This window comes from Ornithorhynchus anatinus, chromosome 2, assembly GCF_004115215.2.
Source record: "Ornithorhynchus anatinus isolate Pmale09 chromosome 2, mOrnAna1.pri.v4, whole genome shotgun sequence".
In the NCBI taxonomy this organism is placed as follows: domain Eukaryota; kingdom Metazoa; phylum Chordata; class Mammalia; order Monotremata; family Ornithorhynchidae; genus Ornithorhynchus; species Ornithorhynchus anatinus.
In genome coordinates, this window is record NC_041729.1 from 64,597,079 (window position 1) to 64,616,680 (window position 19,602).

The following is a 19,602-nucleotide window of genomic DNA, read 5'->3' on the forward strand; positions in this document are numbered from 1 at the left end:
TCTCTTCCGCTTGGCCCTTCCATTTGAATTTTTACCTTTTATTCACCCCACCCTCAATCCCACCACACATGTATATAAGCATATTTTCATTTAATATCCGCCTCTCCCTCTAGACTGTAAGCTCCTGGCGGGCAAGGGACACGTCTACCCGCTCTGCTATATTACACTCTCCCAAGCGCTTAGTTCGGCACACGGTAAGCGCTCAATAAATACGACTGATTGATTGAAAGACCCACTCTTTCCTAGGCAAAGCCAAAGCTTCCAATAGGGTCCATCCCCACGGAACGGTAAACTCACCGTAAGCCCGCTGTGGGCAGGGAATGTGTCTGTCGTATTGTTGTACTGTACTCTTCCAAGCACCTAGCACAGTGCTCTGCACATGGGATGTGCTCAATAAATACGAATGAATGAATGAATGCAACCACCCTGGGGGCCCAAATCCAGGAGCGAAGGACATTGCAATGTTTGGTGGCCTGGGGCACAGAGCGGCATGGTGTTCTGCCTGGCAGGTTTTTTGGTGGGAGAGGCTGAGCCAGGTTATGCCAACGAAACCTATGCTGGCTGCTTCTTTGCCATCTGTGGTGTGACTCCAGGGCACTGCCCAGAGTTTGGGCAATCCATCAATCAATTAATCAATGGCATTTATTGAGCACCGTACCAAGAACCAGGGAGAGCACAACAGTAGCAATTCCCACATTCCCCGCCCTCGAGAAGCTTGAGATTGAATGGGAGAGACACACAAAAATGATATACAGATGGGGAAAACCAGAGGAAAAATACTATAGCCGGAAGTAGTGCAAATATATCAGGATGAAATCAATGAATAAATACAGAGGTATATAATAATAATAATAATGACGATGGTATTTGTTAAGCGCTTACTGGGTGCAGAGCACTCTTCTAAGCGCTTGGGTAGATACAAGGTAATCAGTTTGTCCCATGTGGGGCTCACCATCTTAATCCCCATTTTACGGATGACATAACTGAGGCACAGAGAAGTTAAGTGACTGGCCCAAAGTCACCCAGCTGAGAAGTGGTGGAGCCGGGGTTATCACCCATGACCTCTGACTCTCAAACTCGTGCTTTTTCCATTAATCTGCACTGCTAAAACATAATACAGCGTGGCTCAGTGGAAAGAGCACGGGCTTGGGAGTCAGAGGTCACGAGTTCGAATCCAGAGTCTGCCACTTGTCAGCTGTGTGACTGTGGGCAAGTCGCTTCACTTCTCTGTGCCTCAGTTACCTCATCTGTAAAATGGGGATTAAGACTGTGAGCCTCACATAGGACAGCCTGATGACCCTGTATCTACCCCAGCGCTTAGAACAGTGCTCTGCACATAGTAAGCGCTTAACAAATACCGACATTATTATTATTATAATACGTAGATCCTAAGGGTTGTATTAGGTTCACGGTATTCAAAGGGAATGTCAAAATCTGATTCAAAAGAGACCTCGATGGGTGTTAGAAACAAACTAAGCAGATCATCCTCCTTAAGACTCTCTGAGAAGCAGCGTAATCTAGTAGAGAGAGCATGGGCCTGAGAGGCGGTGGGCCTGGGTCCTAACGCTGACTCTGTTACATGCCTGCTGTGTGATCTTGGGCGAGTCACTTAACTTCTCTGTGTCACGGTGTCCTCATTGGTAAAACGGGGATGCAGAACCTGTTCTTCCGCCTAGTTAAACTGTGAACCCTGTGTGGGACAGGGTCTCTGTCAATCAATCAGTGGTATTTTTTGAACACTTACTGTGTGCGGAGCACTGTGCTAAGTTCTTGGGAGAGCGATGATAATCATCACTGTGGTATTTGTTAAGTGATAACTGTGAGCCACGCATTGGGGTAGATAATCAGGTCCCACGTAGTGCGGAGAACGGGAATCGAATCCCCATTTTGCAGATGAGGGAAGTGAGGCCCAGAGAAGTTAAGTGACTTGCCCAAGATCACACAGCAGAAAAGTAGTGGAGCCAGGATTAGAACCCAGGTCCTCTGACTCTCAGGCCTATGCTCTTTCCACTAGGCCACTTGCACTCTACAATGCAAGAGAGTATTCAATAGTATTCATTGAGCGCTTACTATGTGCAGAGCACTGTACTAAGCGCTTGGGATGAACAAGTCGGCAACAGATAGAGACGGTCCCTGCCGTTTGACGGGCTTACGGTCTAATCGGGGGAGACGGACAGACGAGAACGATGGCAATAAACAGCGTCAAGGGGAAGAACATCTCGTAAAAACCGATGGCAACTAAATAGAATCGAGGCGATGTACAATTCATTAACAAAATAAATAGGGTAACGGAAATATATACAGTCGAGCGGACGAGTACAGTGCTGTGGGGATGGGAAGGGAGACGTGGAGGAGCAGAGGGAAAAGGGGAAAATGAGGCTTTAGCTGCGGAGAGGTAAAGGGGGGATGGCAGAGGGAGTAGAGGGGAAAGAGGAGCTCAGTCTGGGAAGGCCTCTTGGAGGAGGTGATTTTTAAGTAGGGTTTTGAAGAGGGAAAGAGAATCAGTTTGGCGGAGGTGAGGAGGGAGGGCGTTCCGGGACCGCGGGAGGACGTGGCCCGGGGGTCGACGGCGGGATGGGCGAGACCGAGGGACGGCGAGGAGGTGGGGGGCGGAGGAGCGGAGCGTGCGGGGTGGGCGGTAGAAAGAGAGAAGGGAGGAGAGGTAGGAAGGGGCAAGGTGATGGAGAGCCTCGAAGCCTAGAGTGAGGAGTTTTTGTTTGGAGCGGAGGTCGATAGGCAACCACTGGAGTTGTTTAAGAAGGGGAGTGACACGCCCAGATCGTTTCTGCAGGAAGATGAGCCGGGCAGCGGAGTGAAGAATAGACCGGAGCGGGGCGAGAGAGGAGGAAGGGAGGTCAGAGAGAAACCATACAATACAATACAATAGAGCGGGTAGACAATCTCGGCCCACATGGTGCTTACTGTCTAGGCCTGATTAGCTTGGATCTACCCCAGCGCCTAGCACATAGATGCTTAACAATTATCCTTACTCTGGTGAGTCCATTTCACCCTCGTTTTTCCCTCCTTTCTCCGTTCAGCCCCCTCCTCTGAGGAGGACTGGGGCTAGAGCAAGAGGCAGAGAGCAAAGAAGTCCCTGCTTTCTCCTTGAATAGAGCACACTTGGTAAGCGCCTCTTTAATAACAATAATAACGATGGCGTTTGTTACGTGTTTACTATGTGCCAAGCACCGTTCTAAGCTCTGGAGTAGATACAAGGAAATCAGGTTGCCCCACGTGGGGTTTGGAGTCTTAATCCCCATTTTACAGATGAGGTAACTGAAGCACAGAGAAGTTCGGTGATTTGCCCAAAGTCACACAGCTGATAAGTGGAAGAGCCGGGATTAGAACCCAAGACCTCTGACTCCCAAGCCCGTGCACTTTCTACTAAACCACGCTAAGTATCACCGTCTTAGTCCCCATTTTAGAGATGAGGGAACGGAGGCACAGAGAAGCAAAGCGACCCTCCCAGGGTCACAGGGCAGACGAGCGGCAGAGCAGGGATTAGAACCCAGGTCCTTCTGAACTGGTCTGAACTCCAAGGAAAAATCCACTGAGGAGCTTAAGAAAATCGTAGCCTCTTTCTTGCTTTTCTTTCTTTCTCTCTTTCTTGTAATACAGGCTTAGCGAACAACTGGTCAGAAATAGACACCGGGGCTCCATTATTTATTCTCCATTTCCCCAGCAAAGTCGCTCTGTTTTCAACTGAAAACAGGATCATTTTAAATGTCATCATCGCCCAGCCCATCTGGGCTCAGAACTCAAGCTGCCTTCTCCCTCAGTCAGATGTCATCACCCACTGGAGAGAATCTTGGATCGACACTTAGCTGGCGGAGGGCCCAAAGAGGGGGTACACAGGCCCGAACCCCGCTTCCCCTCCTCCCCCGGCTCCGATTCCTTGCCCCCGGCTCCTCCCGGCCAGAGCTCAACTCTTTTTCTTCGACAGACAAAGGAGATCAGATGTTTGGAGGAGGTCCCAGAAGCAGAGACGAGTAGCCATTTCGCCATCCCTACGCTCATCTCTTAGGAACATGCAGTTCAAATAAATGTGACTGCGTTCATTTTTGTAGTGAAATATTTTACTTCCCAGAAGAGCGACATGAAATCCTCCTGTGCCTTCCAAGAGGTTCTTAGCGAAGGAGAGGGCAGAGAGGCAGAATAGATAGCCTACGGGCCAACACAGATTTCACACAGTGTGGAGACTAAAAAAGGGAGACCCAGTCCAAGGGAGAGGAAAAGGCAAAATCACGAATCTCGGCAGAGAAGTTAATGGAGATGTTGGGGGTGAGAAGGGACACTGGAGGAGCTGGCATGGCATGAGGCTCAGCTGACTGAAGAGTTCAGTTGTTTTTGGAGAAAAACGGTCCCATTTCTCCTCAGCGATGGCTGGGCTCCTGGTTCCCCTGCATCCCCTTCTCCCTGTAGTCCGCCACCACCCAAAATGGCTCCTGGTAGAAATGGCAGCAAGAAGGTTTCTCAAACTGGTGAGGGAGAACTCGGTGAAACTGCCAGCAACTGCTTTCCTCCAAGGGAGGAAGCTGAGGTCCAAAAGACAGCCCATATCACACAGCGAGACCTCCAGAGGCTCAGTCACCTGAGCAGCTTTCTTTCCGGTTCTGTTCACGAGCAGAACCACACAGATATCCGGGACATGAAGATAAAAGGCAGGAGAACATTTTCCTTTCTTGAAATCAAGACTCCTCACAGGAGACGGGTAAGGCAAGGAAATCTACCCCTTTCCCCGGCATCACCTTCTTCCTGATTTCCTCAATTCAAATCCTTCGCTGTTTTCAGCTCCTAATCAGACTGCTTAAACACTGCAGGGCCTGCATGTGATTTCAGAGGATGGAATTTGCCCCCGAGATATTTGTAATGCATTACTTTAGGTAAAAATCATTTCTAAAAATCCTTTCCATAGGACGAGATTATTTATTTTTCACAAAACAGAGATAGGAGCCTTCCACCCCTCATCATTTAATAGACGCTCCCCACCCCCCCGCCACCAAGATTCAACAAATAACCCGATTGCTTTTTCACAAAGGTGGGTGAACCTTAACCAAAGTCCCTTTACTGAGGTCCTCACGTTACTTCCGACGGGATCTCAATGAAGAAAAGATCATCCTGAAAAGGAACGTTTCCAAAGGGGTCAGAGCACAACTAGAGCAGTTCCAGAGAATAAGGTATCGGAGTAGGATCATCCCGGGGTTTGCTAGTGTGCATGCATGAGGAGTTCGACTGTTTCATATATAAGATGCATGTAGAGGTGGTGGTTTTTTTTTTTATGGTGCTCGTTAAGCACTTACTAGGGTGCCGGGCACGGTACTAAGCGCCGTACCGAGTTCCTTTTGCGAGCCACGGAGCTCACCAGTCCAAGATCCAGACTAACCTTGCCTCCCGCTCCAAATTTCACCGCCGAATGTCACACTACAGTTTCAATAGTGATGGAATTAGAGACGTCCTCCTGGCGCCTCGGTTGTACCTCATCTTTAAACGCTCTGTTGAGGACCACTTTCAAGGACTCCTTGAACCTCTTCTTCCTACTGCTGCCCACGAAGAAATAGATGAAAGGATTGGCGCTGCTGTTGATGGTGGAGAAAAGGAGGGAAACGTGATGCAGGTTCTTAAAAGTGGTGGACCAGTACTGATAGTTCAGAAGGTAAAGGAGCCTCATGGGCGTGGCGAAGATGAGGAATACGACGATGGTGACCATGATGACGATGTACAGCTTGGACGAATGGGAAGTCCAGGCGTTTCGGCGGATCTTGACCACCAGGATCAAGCTGGAGACCACCATCAGGGGGGTGAAGACCAGGAAGCTGAGGACGGAGATGAAGAGGATCACCGCCCGGCAGTCCGCCCGCTGGTCGTTCAGTTGCTCCTTGCCGGGGATATCGATGCACATGACGTATTCCATGGTGGTCACCAGGCAGGAAAGCGCCCACAGCAAGGCGCAGACGAAAGCCGACTGATGCTTCGGACGGTGGCAGCGGTACCAGATGGGATAAAGGACAGACAGGCACCGTTCCACGCTAATGGCCGTCAGGAGGTAGAGACCCGTATTGTACCCGAACAGAAAAGTCACGGACAGAGTGGCTATCGTGTAGTAGTCCCCAGAAGAGAGCTCGTAGTCCAGGGCGTAGTCGACCGACAGAATGAAGATGCAGAAGAGCAAAGAGATGTCGGCCACGGACAGGTGGGTGATGTAAACGGTGAAGGGATTCCGCCTCATGCGGAAACAGAGGAACCAGAGGAGAATTCCGTTTTCCACGAAGCCCAGGGGAGAGATCCCCATGATCACCCAATGGACAATCGGGATCTCCCAGTGGAAGTTCCCGGCAGAAGCGTTTTTGCCGGCGGAGACGTTCGCGGGCTCCTCGGTGAAAAGGGAGGTCGCGTTGGACGCATCCATGGGGGCCGCAGGGTGGGACTTTTAGGGCGTCCGTTCTGAGGAGTCCATGGGATCAGCGAGCCTGAGCAGAGGGGGAAATGCAGATTTAGCATCGCGGCACTTAACGCTGGGCTCGGGTCGAGAAGAGGCTAGTCAGTCAGTTGGTCGGTCAACTGTATTTCCTGAGCGCTTACCACGTGAAGAGCACCGAACCAAGCGCTTGGGGGATTACAATAGAACAATAAACAGGCACAATCCCCGCCCACAAACAGCTTACAACCTTAGAGGGGGAGAGAGACATTAATATAAATAAATAAATTACAGATACATATGTGAGTTCTAGGGGGCCGGGGTGGAGGATGAATAAAGGGAGTCAGGGCGACACAGAAGGGAGTTGAAGAAGAGGAAAAGAGGGCTTTGAAGCCGGGGAGATTCATCATCTGTCGGATATGAGGAGGGAGGGTCTTCCAGGCCAGAGGCGGGATGAGGACGAGGGGTTGGAGGTGAGATCGACGAGATGGAGTTACAGTGAGGAGCTTAGCATTAGAGGAGCAACGCGTGAGGGCTGGGCTGTAGTAGGAGAGTAACGAGGTGAGGTAGGAGGTGACTGAGCGCTATAAAACTGATGGTCAGGAATTTCTGTTTGACGCGGAGGTGGATGGGCAACTCCTGGAGGTTCTTGAGGAGTGGGGAAACACGGACCGAACACTCTTGTAGCAAAAGGATCCGGGCAGCAGAGTGAAGTATGGACGGGAGTGGGGAGGGACAGGAAGCCGGGAGGTCAGCGAGGAGGCTGATATAGTAATCAAGACGGGACAGGATAAGTGAGTGGATTGACATGATAGCAGTGTGGATGGAGAGGAAAGGGTGGATTTTAGTGATGTTGTGAAGGTCAAGCTGACAGGATTGAGTGATGGATTGAATAGGCGGATTGAATACGGTTTGAAGCTAGGCAATCACATCTCTGGGATCACGTAGACACACCTATGCCTTAAACTTCCCACTCTCCCTGGGATGCTATGAGGAATTCTACTGGGTACCTTTTCAATGGTACTCGTTGAGTGCTAACTACGGGTCAAACAATATTCTAAGCGCTGGGGTGGGTATAAGTTAATTAGGACGGACACGGTCCCCGTCACACGTGGGGCTCACACTCTTAATCCCCATTTTACAGATGAGGTAATTGAGGCGCAGAGAAGTGAAGTGACTTGACCAAGGTCACACAGCAAGCAATCGGCAGAGCTGGGATTAGAACCTAGGTCCCTCTGACTCCCAGGCCCGTGCTCTACCCACCAGACAACCCTGCTTCTTTTAAACTAGATATTTAATCCCTATTTACACAGCTGAGGAAACTGAGGCCCAGAGAAGTGGTGACTTGCCCAAAGCCACACAGCAAGCAGTTGACGGGGTGGGATTAGAACCCAGGGCCTCTGCCTCCCAGGCCCAAGTTCTGTCCACTAAACGATGCTGCATCAGCAATCTGGACTCCTCATGTGAAGGGTTGTAAGACAGAGTCTGGAGGTGGGGGATCTTTGAACACCAGGCTCAACCTCTCATCCTATCTCTTTGATCTCTCACAAATCAATTCATTTCTCTGACCTCAGCTGTCCCGTCTATGCAGTGGGTCGATCGTGCTGGATCACGTCTCGTGGGGTTCTGAGCGGTACACGTTAAAATTGCCGGTTAAACTTTGGTAGAGCCCCTCATGTTTAATAAGGAGGTAACGTGTCGCAAACTGTGAAAACAAGATGAGAGATGAGAGGCCTGCAGTTCAAAAGAGCAACTCTGATTTCACACAGGAGGACGGGCCAGACAAAAAAGCCAGCCAAATCCTTCATTTGATGTCCTTTTCTTCTATCCATTCCCCACTATAACACTCTTCTCCTTTCCATCCTCCTGTAAATTCACACATCCGAAAAGCCAAGCAGAAGTGGCCATTTCCAACGAGCAACACTCTCGCTAGGCAACATATGGCAAGCAGAAGCAAGGAGTATTTACATCAGGGTAGTGCATATAGACGAACAGTAGAGAAAATATGGAAGAGAAAGATTGCTGACAGATGCTAAACAAAACATGAACCTTAAACTTGAAGAGCCTGATCTTCCCCTTCCACTGCTAGAGTTGCAACGGATGGATGCGACTCGAGATAGTTCAACTGTGAACCTTCAACGGCCTGGGGAAGATTTCTCGTACAGCTTCTCTCCTGGGGGGATTTTCACAGCTTTTGATTATTGATCGGATTTCTCAGCCCAAGTCTCTAGACTGTAAACTCACTGTGGGCGGGGAATGGGTCTGTTTTGAGCTCTCCGAAGTACTTAGAACAGTGCTCTGCACACAGTAAGCGCTCAATAAATAGGATTGACTAACTGAAGTCAGCAGTGGGGTTCCCGCAATAGGCCTGTTTCCTGACTTTGTCTGAAATCTGCTTCTTTCCCGATCTCTCACACCCCACAGTTGCCCGTTTGCTTAGTCTGCGAGCCCCACGTGGGACTTGAACTGTGTCCAAGCTATCTCGTATGTACCTCAGCACTTAAAATGGGGCTTGGCACACAGTAAGCACTTAACAAAAACCATGATCATTATTATCATTCAATCCCTTTTCCAACCCCTTCTTTAAAAAAAAAAAATCGGTATTTGCTAAGCATGTACTATGCGCCAGGGACTGCACTAAGCACTAGGGTAGATAAGAGCTAATCAAGTAGGACACGATCCAAGTCTCTCATAGGGTGTATAGTCTTAATCCCCGTTTGACAGATGAGGGAAAGTTAAAGGGAAGTTCAACGACTTGCCCAAGGTCACATAGCAGACCTGTGGCAGCGTGCGATTAGAACCCAGGTCCTTCTGACTCCCAGGCCTGCGCTCTATCCACCAGGCCACACTGCTGGAATTGACGGGAGTTAAAAGGGAAAACTTGGGCAGGAAAAGTAAAATTATGGACCGAAAATTTGGTCTTTTCTTATGAAAAGCTTCACTGGATATCTGAAGTATGCTTTACTGTATACTTAACACTTAAATGTGGATTTCAAGGGTAGAAACCCCCTCTAAACTGTAAGCACGTTGTGGGCATGGAAAGTGCCTATCAGCTCTGTTGTACTGTAGTCTCCCAAGCACTTTGTATAGTGCTCTGCACCCAGGAAGTGCCGAATAAATACCATTGATTAATTAGTAGAAATGGTCTGAGGGAATCTTCTGGCAAAACTGACAGGCTAGTCTGAGACTTTCTCATCATTATCGTCAACAGTATTTACTGAGAGCCTTCTGTGTGCAGAGCACTGTACTAGGAGTTTGGGAGAGTCAAATACACTGAAGGGTTTGGGAGAGTTGAATACAGAGGAGTTATTCATTCATTCAGCAGTATTTTTTGAGTCTTACTATGTGCAGAGCACTGTACTAAGCGCTTGGAATGTACAATTCGGCAACAGATAGAGACGATCCCTGCCCATTGACGCGTTTAGGAGACACGTTCCCTGCCCACAGGGAGCTTACAGTTTTGAGGGCGGAGAAACCACAAAAAAGGAATTAATTACAGTGCTGGTGGTCTGGCAGAATATCACTCTCACTCTCTCTCCTTGCCAGTCATATTCCCACTGGGGCACAGAGGGAAATGAGCAAGTAGGAGGTATGGTGCTGCTTACTGTGATGTGCTTTAGACATCAACAATAATAATATAATAACAACGATAGTACTTGTTAAGCTCTTACTGTGTGCCGAGCACTGTTCTAAGCCCTGGAATAGATACAAGTTAATCAGGTTGGATACGGTCTCTGTCCCACAGGAAGCTCACAGTCTGAATCCCCCTTTTACAGATGAGGTAACTGAGGCCCAGAGAAGTGAAGTGACTTGCCCCAGGACCCACAGCAGACAAGTGGCAGAGCCGGAATTAGAACCCATGACCTTCCGACTCCCATGCTCTGTCCATTACGCCACACTGCTTCGCTACACTCTAACATCGTTGTGGGCAGGGAATGTGTCTATATAATGTTTTATTGTACTCTCCCAGGCACTGAGTATAGTACTGTGCATATAGTAAGCGCTCAATCAATATGATTGACTAGACTGATGTGCTCACAAAGGATTCCTAACAGGCGGAACCCACTGAAAGCTATGGCGAGCGGAGGCTAGGGTGGATTCTGGGCCCCGGTGCCATCACCCAGTATGCCGTGGTCTTAGTAGATGCCACAGGCTGTGGTGCCCACATCAGCCAACACATTTTTAGGATGCCCGCTGGACCCGCCCACCTCGCAGAATGCCTGTACTCCCCCAAGCACTCAGTACAGCGCTCAGCACAATGTTCAGGAAATATCACTGATTGGTCAGAAACCTTCACTCCCACTGGCGCAGCCCCAATACTGATTCCCGGAGTTGTGATGAGATCGAGGTACGGTGAGTAGGTTGGCATTAAAGGAGCAAAGTGTGTGGGCGGTGGCGTAGTAGGAGAGAAGCAAGGAGAAGTAGGAGGGAGTAAGGTGATCGAGTGCTTTAAAATCGATGGTTAGGAATTTCTGTCTGATGCAGAGGTGGATGGGACTGTGGGCAAGTCACTTAATTTCTCTGTGCCTCAGTGACCTCATCTGTAAAATGGGGATTAAGACTGTGAGCCCCACGTGGGACAACCTGATTCCCCTGTGTCTACCCCGGCGCTTAGAACAGTGCTCGGCACATAATAAGCGCTTAACCAATACCAACATTATTATTATTATTCTAATTGTTATGGGAAGGTTCTTGAGGAGTGGGGAGAACAGGTAGAAAAATGACCTAGGTAGGAGAGTGAAGTATGGACCGGGGTGGGGAGAGACAGGAGGCTGGGAGGCCGGCAAGGAGGCTAATGCAGTAATCAAGGAGGCATAAGATAGACGACTGGATTAACGTGGTAGCAATTTGGATGGAGAAGGGTGGATTTTAATGATGTTGTGAAGGTGGAACCGGCAGGATGAACTGCATGGATGGATTGAATATGTGGGTTGAATGAGAACGAGGAGTGTAGGATATCGCCAAGGTTACCAGCTTGTGAGACAGGAAGGATGGTGGTGCCATCTACAGTGATGGGAAAGTCGGGGGGAGGACAGGGTTTGGGTGGGAAGATAAAGAGTTCTATACGGAACACGTTAAGCTGGAGGTGACGTGGAGGGCATCCAAATAGAAATGTCTTGAAGGCAGGAGGGGCTGCAAGACTGCAGAGGAGGAGAGAGATCAGGGCTGGAGATGTAAATTCGGGAACCATCAGCATGGAGGTGGTAGCCGAAGCCACGGGAGAGAACTTGAATGAGTTCTCCAAGGGAGTGGATGGAGATGGAGAATAGAACGGGACCCAGAAATGAACCTTTAGGAACATCCACAGCTGGGGGTGGGAGGAGGAAGAGGAGGCCACAGAAGAGTCTAAGAATGAGCAGCCAGGGATATAGGAGGAGAACCTAGAGAGGACGGTGTCAGTGAAGTCGAGGTTGGGTAATGTTTCCAGGAGGAGGAGGTGGTCGACAGTGCTGAAGGCAGCTGAGGGGACGAGGAGGATTAGGTTGGAGTTGAACCATTGAATTTCTCAGGGAGGAGATCATTTGTGAAGCCCTTAGCAGATACCACAATGATTATTATTACCTTTGGTGGGAGGTGGTCAAGGAGAGAATTGCAGAAGAGGAACTTGAGACAGTGGATGTAGACAACTTGGTCCAGGAGTTTGGAGAGGAAGGGTAGGAGGGAGATGGGGAGATGAGTGGAAGGAGCCGTGGGGTCAAGGGTGAGGTGTTTTTAGGATAAGGGAGACACGGGCATGTATGAAAACAGCGGTGAAGAAACCACTGGAGAGCCAACGGTTGAAGATGGTGGTTGGAGATGGAAGAACGGAGGGGACAGGTGTACTGATAAGGTCCGAAGGGATGGGGTCGGATGGGCTGGTGGAGGGGGTGGATTCTGAAAGAGGGCAGGAGATCTCCTCTTGAGATACTGCTGGGAAAGATGGGAGAGGTGAAGAAGGAGCAGGAGGAGGGAGGGACCGGAGAGAAACAGGAAAGATTCTAGGGAGGTCACACCAAAAGAATTTCAATCTTCTTTATAAAGCAGGAGGCCAGATCATTAGGGGCAAGAGATGGGGGCACAGGAGGTTTGAGGAGGGAGTTTAACATCCGGAACGACTGGCGAGGGCAACGGGCATGGGTATCAAAAAGGATGGAGAAATCATTTGGCCGGCAGAGTTAAAGCACGCAAGGATGAACTTGGGGTGGACGAGGTCGGCCTGATATCTGGATTTCCGAGAGCCGCGCTCTGCGGCTTGTGTGCGGGAGTGAAGGAAGCAGACCGTGGAAGTAAGTAGCTGGCAATAAGGCCGGCCCGTGGACTTATCAAAAAGGCCCGTACTAGATTCCACTCTCAATACTCTGCTACCTGGGTGAGCCATCCACTGGTAATTACTGACACCGAGCAAGGCCCCTTAAGACAAACTTCCTAGCACGTCAAACGCCGTTAGCGGTGCTCAGACATCAACAGATTCCATGCATTATTTAGTGTGTTGTTAAGAGACGGGGGATGGCAAACTCAGGCAGCCTCAGAAACCTAAGAAGAAGAAGAGTTTTCCTACACACTGTTCCTTCCCCCCTTCCTTCAGAGAAAAGAGCAAAGATGAAACAATTAGTCTTCTGCCTCAGGGCTGGAAGTTTTGATCCATTCTACAATATTAGGGATGCCACACAGGGGGGCGGGAAATCATTTAACCTTTTTAAGACCTCAATTTCCTCACTCTTAAAATGGAGAATAAAGGAAAACAAAGCCGCTTGCCCAAACAAAAGTCTTTCAGCAAGCTAAATCGATGATATCGGTGCAGCAAAAATACCCAGCCCTCACACTTTGCTCCTCTAACACCAACTTATTTACTCTGTCTTTAATCTCATCTCTCCCCCCAGCTCACTTCTGACCCACGTCCTCCCTCTGTCCTGGAAGTCCCTCCTTATTCAGATCCAACAGACCACCACTGTCCCCGTTTTCAAAATGCTACTGAAATTACATCTCTTCCTGAAAGCCTTCCCCGGCCCATCTCTCATCTCCACATCCCAATTCACCTTCCCTCTGCCTCGCTTATTCCCCTGGGTCTGTACTCTCCAAGCGCTGTGATACTCACGCCACCCCCAGCGCCACGGCACTTGGGAACAGATCCTTATACTCTGCCGTTACCCCTATCTGTCATTTATTTTACTATCTGTCTTCCCCACTAGATTGTGAGCTACTTGAAGACGGGTGTTCTACCAACTCCATTGGAGTGTACTCTTCTAAGTGCTTAATACAGTTCTCTCCACCTAGCGAGCTCTCCTCTGACGGGTTGATCAGAAATTCTGGTTCAAGTGCAGGAGTTTCTGACCAATCGCATTCTGCTCCTTAAAGCCAGAAAGGGGGATCGCCCCAGAAAGATTTAGGGAGGCCAACAGAAGAAATGGTTCTCCCAAGTTCTCCTGTGCCAAGCACTCGCAGTCTCAGAGCTGAGGTTATCTTCTATCTACCCTACTTTTCTTATTAATATATTAATTTTTTAATGGTATTAGTTAGATGCTTACTATTTGTCAAACACTGTTCTAAGCGCTGGGGATAAATACAAGTTAATTGGGTTGGGCACAGTCCCTGTCCCTGGCTCAGTCTATAAACTGATTGTATTGATTTCTGTGGATTTAGCTTTCTGAAGGGCCCTTGACTTTATTTTCTTTTATTCTCCATTTTATGGGTGATGAAACTGGGTACTTAGCACATAGTAAGGGCTTAGTAAATACCAAATAAACCACCTTCCCCCATTAACCCTCTCGTCACGATTCCTGCCCCAGAAAATCCCCTTTCCTTCCCTATCTACGTCCCCCCAACTCACCCCTGCCCTCTCCACCACCCTTCCTGACACACCCAGCTGTACGACGACTGTCGTATCGTCGAACGCTACTTGCGACAATAACGATTCCGTAAGCAGGCAAGGGATGGCCACCCTGATGCTCATTAAAAGCATCACTGAGAAGCCGCATGGTCTGGTGGAAAAACCACAGGCCTGGGAGTCCGGAGCTGGGTTCTAATCCTGGCTCCGCCACATCTGCTGGGTGACCTGGGGCAAGTCATTTCACTTCTTGGTGCCTCAGTTCCCTCATCTGAAAAATGGGGATTCATTCAATTCATTCGATCGTATTTCCAGAGTGCCGACTGTGTGCAAAGCACTGTACGAAGCAACTGATTCAATACCTGTTCCCTTTCCTACTTAGACTCTGAGTCCCACGGAGGACCTGCTGACATTGTATCCACCCCGGCACCTAGTACAGTGTGTGGCTCAGAGTAAGCACTTTACGAACACCCACACAGTTCTTTCAGGTGTGGAAGCCTGAATCCTGGCAGCTTGGACACCAGCTGCTGAATGGGTCGGAGAAGAGAAACAAACGGCAAATGGAGCCGTCAGAAAAACGTGAACACTGGGTAAAACCCCATGAAACTAAAGGGTTCCAAAAGTGACTGTATCCACCTCACTGCGGGTAGAGAACGTGCCTGTTATACTGTCTTGCTCTACTCCCCCGAATGCTTAGTACAGTGCTCTGCACACTCTAAGTGCTCAATAAATACGCCTGACTGCCTGACCTCTGGTCCTTGGAGAGGTTGCTACGCTGCTCTCTCAGTCTTTATATCCAGTCTCCAGCACGGCCCCCCCCCGGACTGGCCACCGCTGCTAAAAAAAAAAGCCAACAACCCTCAGGAGGCAGATCGGAAGACTAGTTCCTGCTCTTAGGGGATGGAAGCAGGTTCGGCGGAAGAGGGGGAAGGGTCAGTGAGGTCAACTGCCCGGGCTCCGGGCCGATGAAGTCCCCGTCTGTGGCTTGAGGCCAGAGTCCCGCTGGCTAGCAGTGAGGAGGCAACAGGGCAGACGGACCCCCACAGCTCCAGCTCTCCGGCGGCGGTTCGCCCTGTCGGGAGACTCAATCCATCAGGGGTAGTGATTAAGCGCTTACTATGTGCAGAGCACTGTACTGAGTGCTTGGGAGAGGACGACAGAGCAGAATGAGCAGACCTGTTCCCTGCTCAGAACGAGCTGACAGCCTAGATGAGAGGAAAGGATCCGCATCCGGTCTTCCTCAGCTCTGCTTTGAGAGGCCTCTTCCGCTCAGCACCTCCTCTGACCTCTCTGGGGGCAAAGCCATGGCCTAGTGGGCAGAGCAGGGGCCTGGGCATCTGCAAGAATGGGGTTCTAATCCCAGCTCTGCCACTTGTCTGCTGTGTGACCCTGGGCCAGTCACTTAACGTCTCTGCACCTCAGTTGCCTCATCTGAAAAATGGACTATGAGCCCCATGTGGGAAAAGGTATTGTGCCCAACCAGAAGCAGCGCGGCTCAGTGGCAAGAGCCCGGGCTTTGGAGTCAGCGGTCATGGGTTCGAATCCCGGCTCGGCCACTTGTCAGCTGTGTGACTGTGGGCAAGTCACTTCACTTCTCTGGGCCTCAGTTCCCTCATCTGTAAAGTGGGGATTAAGCCCCACGTGGGACCAGCTGATTCCCCTGTGTCTACCCCAGCGCTTAGAACAGCGCTCTGCGCATAGTAAGCGCTTAACAAACACCAACATTATTATTACCATTATTATCCCAGCACATAGGAAGCGCTTCACAAATGCCACTGTCGTCAATCATGTCCAACTACTTGCTGCATCCGGAAACTTTCCCTGAAACCCACCTTCCCTCCAGTCCCCATATCATTCAAAGCACCTGCCTGGGAAGGGGGGCGTTTAGGAAGCCATCGAGAAAGGTTCCAGCCTCATCCAAACTGGCCCAGCATAACGTCTCCAGACCTTCAGCTCCACCTGTGGAACGTGGAGAAGCCACCGGCTGGGTCAAAGAGCAGCAGCGTGGCCTAGTGGATAGAGCACGGGCCTGGGGGTCAGAAGGTCATGGGTTCTCATCCCGGCTCTGCCACTTGTCTGCTGGGTGACCTTGGGCAAGTCACTTCACTTCTCTGGGCCTCAGTTACCTCATCGGTAAAATGGGGATTAAGACTGGGAGCCCCAAGTGGGACAGGGATTGTGCCCGACCTGATTACTTTGTAGCTAGCCCAGCGCTTGGCGTGGAGTAAGTGCTTGACAACTGCCATCGTCATTATTACCATTTGTTAAGCACTTACCACGTGACAAGTGCCGCATTAAGCACCGGAGTAGATACGGGATCATCAGCTCCCACATGGGGCTTACAATCTCACTAGGACAGAGAACAGAGATGGAATCCCCATTTTGCAGAAGAGGGAACCGAGGTACAGAGAAGTGAAGTGACTTGCCCAAGGTCACACAGCACACGGGTAGAGGGATTAGAACCCAGATCCTCTGATTTCCGGGCCCGGGCCCAATCCACTAGGCCGTGCTGCTTCCCCAAGGTCACAGATATGGACAGAGAGCCAAGCAGTGACCGGAAGCGGTCGTTGGTGACACTTGGGAAACGAATACTCGCCCAGAGGGCAAGACGGATCGTGGGACGGACGGCGCACACACACACCCGACATCGAACGTGGAACACAAGGCCAAGAGGAAGGGCCCGCCACAGAAGAAGTTTCCAAGGTGGGGGAAGACACGTCTTTGCCGAAGAGGGAAGGATCCTGGCAAAACAAAGCTCAACTTACGGGTGTATCTCTCCCAGGAAGGGCGTCAGAGAAGAAAGGAGAAGACCTTCCGCCATCGTGGGTCAACCGGCCGCAGGCGACGGACCCTCCGCCCATCTGCCGGCCCCTCTCCCCTCCAGCCCCACCCGGCTCCCCGGAGGGAGGCTGGAACCTCGGTTCTCCGCGGAAAACGTTCGCGATGCGCCGAGCAGATGGTCCCACGCTTATCGGGAGAAGCTGTGCTTCAAACGGCGTGACGCGCTGACACATCCAACTGGAAAACTTCCCGGTGAACCGCAGCGGGAGCAGGGCAGCGATCTGGAGAGGGGGGCGGCGGGCCGCCCCGAAAACCCCCTAGAAGGCTCCGGCCGACCGTGGCGGAGAACGGCCGCTCGCTCGCCGACCTGGGGGTGGCTTGCTGGACGGATGTGGCGTTTGAAGGCGCTGGGGTCGCGTGCCCAGCCCACCTATGGGATAAGGAGGAGAGGATGTGAAAAAGGAAGCAAGAGACCCGTTCGGTGAGCGCGGGGTCAGTGGACCTTTTCAGGGCACCTACAGCACTTCCCACTTGCTCCGGTCTGGAGAGTTTCTCTGGGGAACGTGGGAGTGCTGTCAGCCCTCAGATTTCCACCTGCACAAAAAAAAAAGGTGGAATTTCTTTCCTGAAATACAAATTTCCTCCCTTTCCACCAGCAGCCAGACCCAACCCAAAGTGCCCCGGGAGCCGGCGGGACGGTATCGGGGACCGCTTTTCCGTCCGCATGTTGTCGAAGACCATAAAAGGAAACCCATCCGGTCTCCTCCTCACTCTGCATATATTTATTTCTCCCGGACCCTCCCATCCCCAAGGACGAGGCCAATAATCGGGGTGAAGAGCGAATGAGCCCCCCGGGAACGACCCTGCTCGGGTGAGGGAGACGCTCCGACGTTCCCGAAGGAGCGATTGCGGAAACCGCTCATCACCTCTTCCCCGATCCGTTTTCGGAAGTTGCAAGACAAAAGCAAACAATGAAACGGGAGCCAAACCTGTCGTGGTGGCATTTCCACACCTGCCGTTCACTCCTTCCGAAGAAGAGAGAGGCCCGAAAATAGAGGCTTCACACACACACACACACACACAAGCACACCAAATGCCCAAAACCTGGAAGGCAATCGGAGGCCTTCCAAAAATCCAGGAGTTCTAATTGTGGTATTTGTTAAGTGCTTACTACGTGCCAGGCTCTGTCCGACACACTGGGGTGGTTACAAGCAAATCAGACTGGACACAGTCCCTGTCCCAACATGGGGCTCGCCATCTCAATCCCCATTTTACAGATGAGGCAACTGAGACCCAGAGAAATGAAGTGACCTGGCCAAGGTCACACAGCAGACAAGTGGAGAAGTCAGGATCAGAATCCAGGTCCTTCTAAAGAAGAGTCAGGTCGGCAAGCACGGTGTAACAGACCCCGGGACCACCTGTTCTCCTTACCTGCTTTGGATTCCGTCCGAGGACGAGGTGAAGCCTCTGGAGCCCTTGCCAGGTCAGAGAAAGAGAGGCCCAAAACTCGAAGCCACGCCGAACACCTCGGGTCCCCGGGCTACCTCTAGGGAGGCGTGAAGAACAGATCCTGGGAAAGAGAGGCCAGAAAAAGCATCCCCTCCCTGGGAAATGAGGAGCATGGATGAGGGAAAATAACGCAGAGCAAGGGGAAGCGAAAATAGTACAGAGAAAGGGGAAGGGAAAGAGAGAATCCCAAGTGAGGGAGATGTGTCACAGAGATGGATGAGGAGAGAAAGAAAAAAAAAAAAAAAAACACCCCAAGTTCCCGGCCTAGCATTTGCCATTCCCTGCTTTGGGAGGAAACAGGGAGAATTCAGATTTCGGCAAGATCCTTCTTCGTATGTCGGCCGGGGGGGGGGGGGCGGGGGGCGAGTTCCAAATGGGAGAAAGCCTTTTAACGTCATTATTTAAGTCAACAGAACCGGGAGCTTTACCAGTCTGCTTTCCTGGCTCTTGGTGGAATGGAAAAGTCTGTCCATACTGGCAGGAGCAACTGGCTAGTGCCTCGTGCCGTATGTCTAAGAGATGAAAGAGCAGGAATGCGATGGACGAGGAGGAGAAAGAGGAGGACAAGGGGGAGTAGGAGGGAGAGAAAGACGGGAGAGGCCATGGAAGGGGAAGAAGTAGGGGATCCATAACGGGCAACTATCGAGGACGCTGGGAAAAGGAAGGGCCTTCGCTTGAATCGAGTGGGCGGCGGGAGAAGCCAATGGGTTCTGTGACTAATCGGCAGGAATAGGGAGGCAGAGACAGTTACAGATGGGCTGGGCGCTTCACTTGCGGTAGAAAATGATTTCTACTTAGAGAAAATACATCGAGTGGCCGTAAAAATAAAACTGCAGCAGGGAAGCTGCAAATAGGTTGGCTATTTCGGGGGCTGAGAAGATTCCCCTCTTCGGTGAGGGGTGGGGAGAAGGGGGTTTGAGGCGGGGTGGGGGGAGGAGAGGAGGGAAGCCAGCAGAGTCGACTGGAGTCTGGCAGGGCTGGAGCAGGTTTCACTCCTGGCGAGCTGCCCCTTCCAGGGATGCCGAAAAGTTGCTGCGAAGAAACCTAGACTTGGAGTCTCCACCGTCGTCATCATCGCTTTCATTAAGGGCCT

The 19,602-nt window shown here is 50.9% G+C and overlaps 1 protein-coding gene across 1 annotated transcript; it reads right to left on the reverse strand.

Annotated features, from left to right (window-relative positions):
- Positions 1–4,906: 4,906 nt before the first annotated feature.
- MAS1 (MAS1 proto-oncogene, G protein-coupled receptor) lies at positions 4,907–18,799 on the reverse strand. Its single transcript, XM_029058071.2, has 3 exons — positions 18,432–18,799; positions 16,985–17,430; positions 4,907–6,467 (listed from the first exon to the last, which is right to left on the reverse strand). The coding sequence occupies exon 3, from the start codon at positions 6,404–6,406 to the stop codon at positions 5,417–5,419; it is 990 nt and encodes a 329-aa protein (XP_028913904.1). The 5' UTR covers positions 6,407–6,467; positions 16,985–17,430; positions 18,432–18,799; the 3' UTR covers positions 4,907–5,416.
- Positions 18,800–19,602: the final 803 nt, after the last annotated feature.

Coding starts and splice junctions, on each gene's coding strand:
- MAS1 (XM_029058071.2), bottom strand. CDS start 6,406: ATGGATGCGTCCAACGCGACCTCCCTTTTCACCGAGGAGCCCGCGAAC.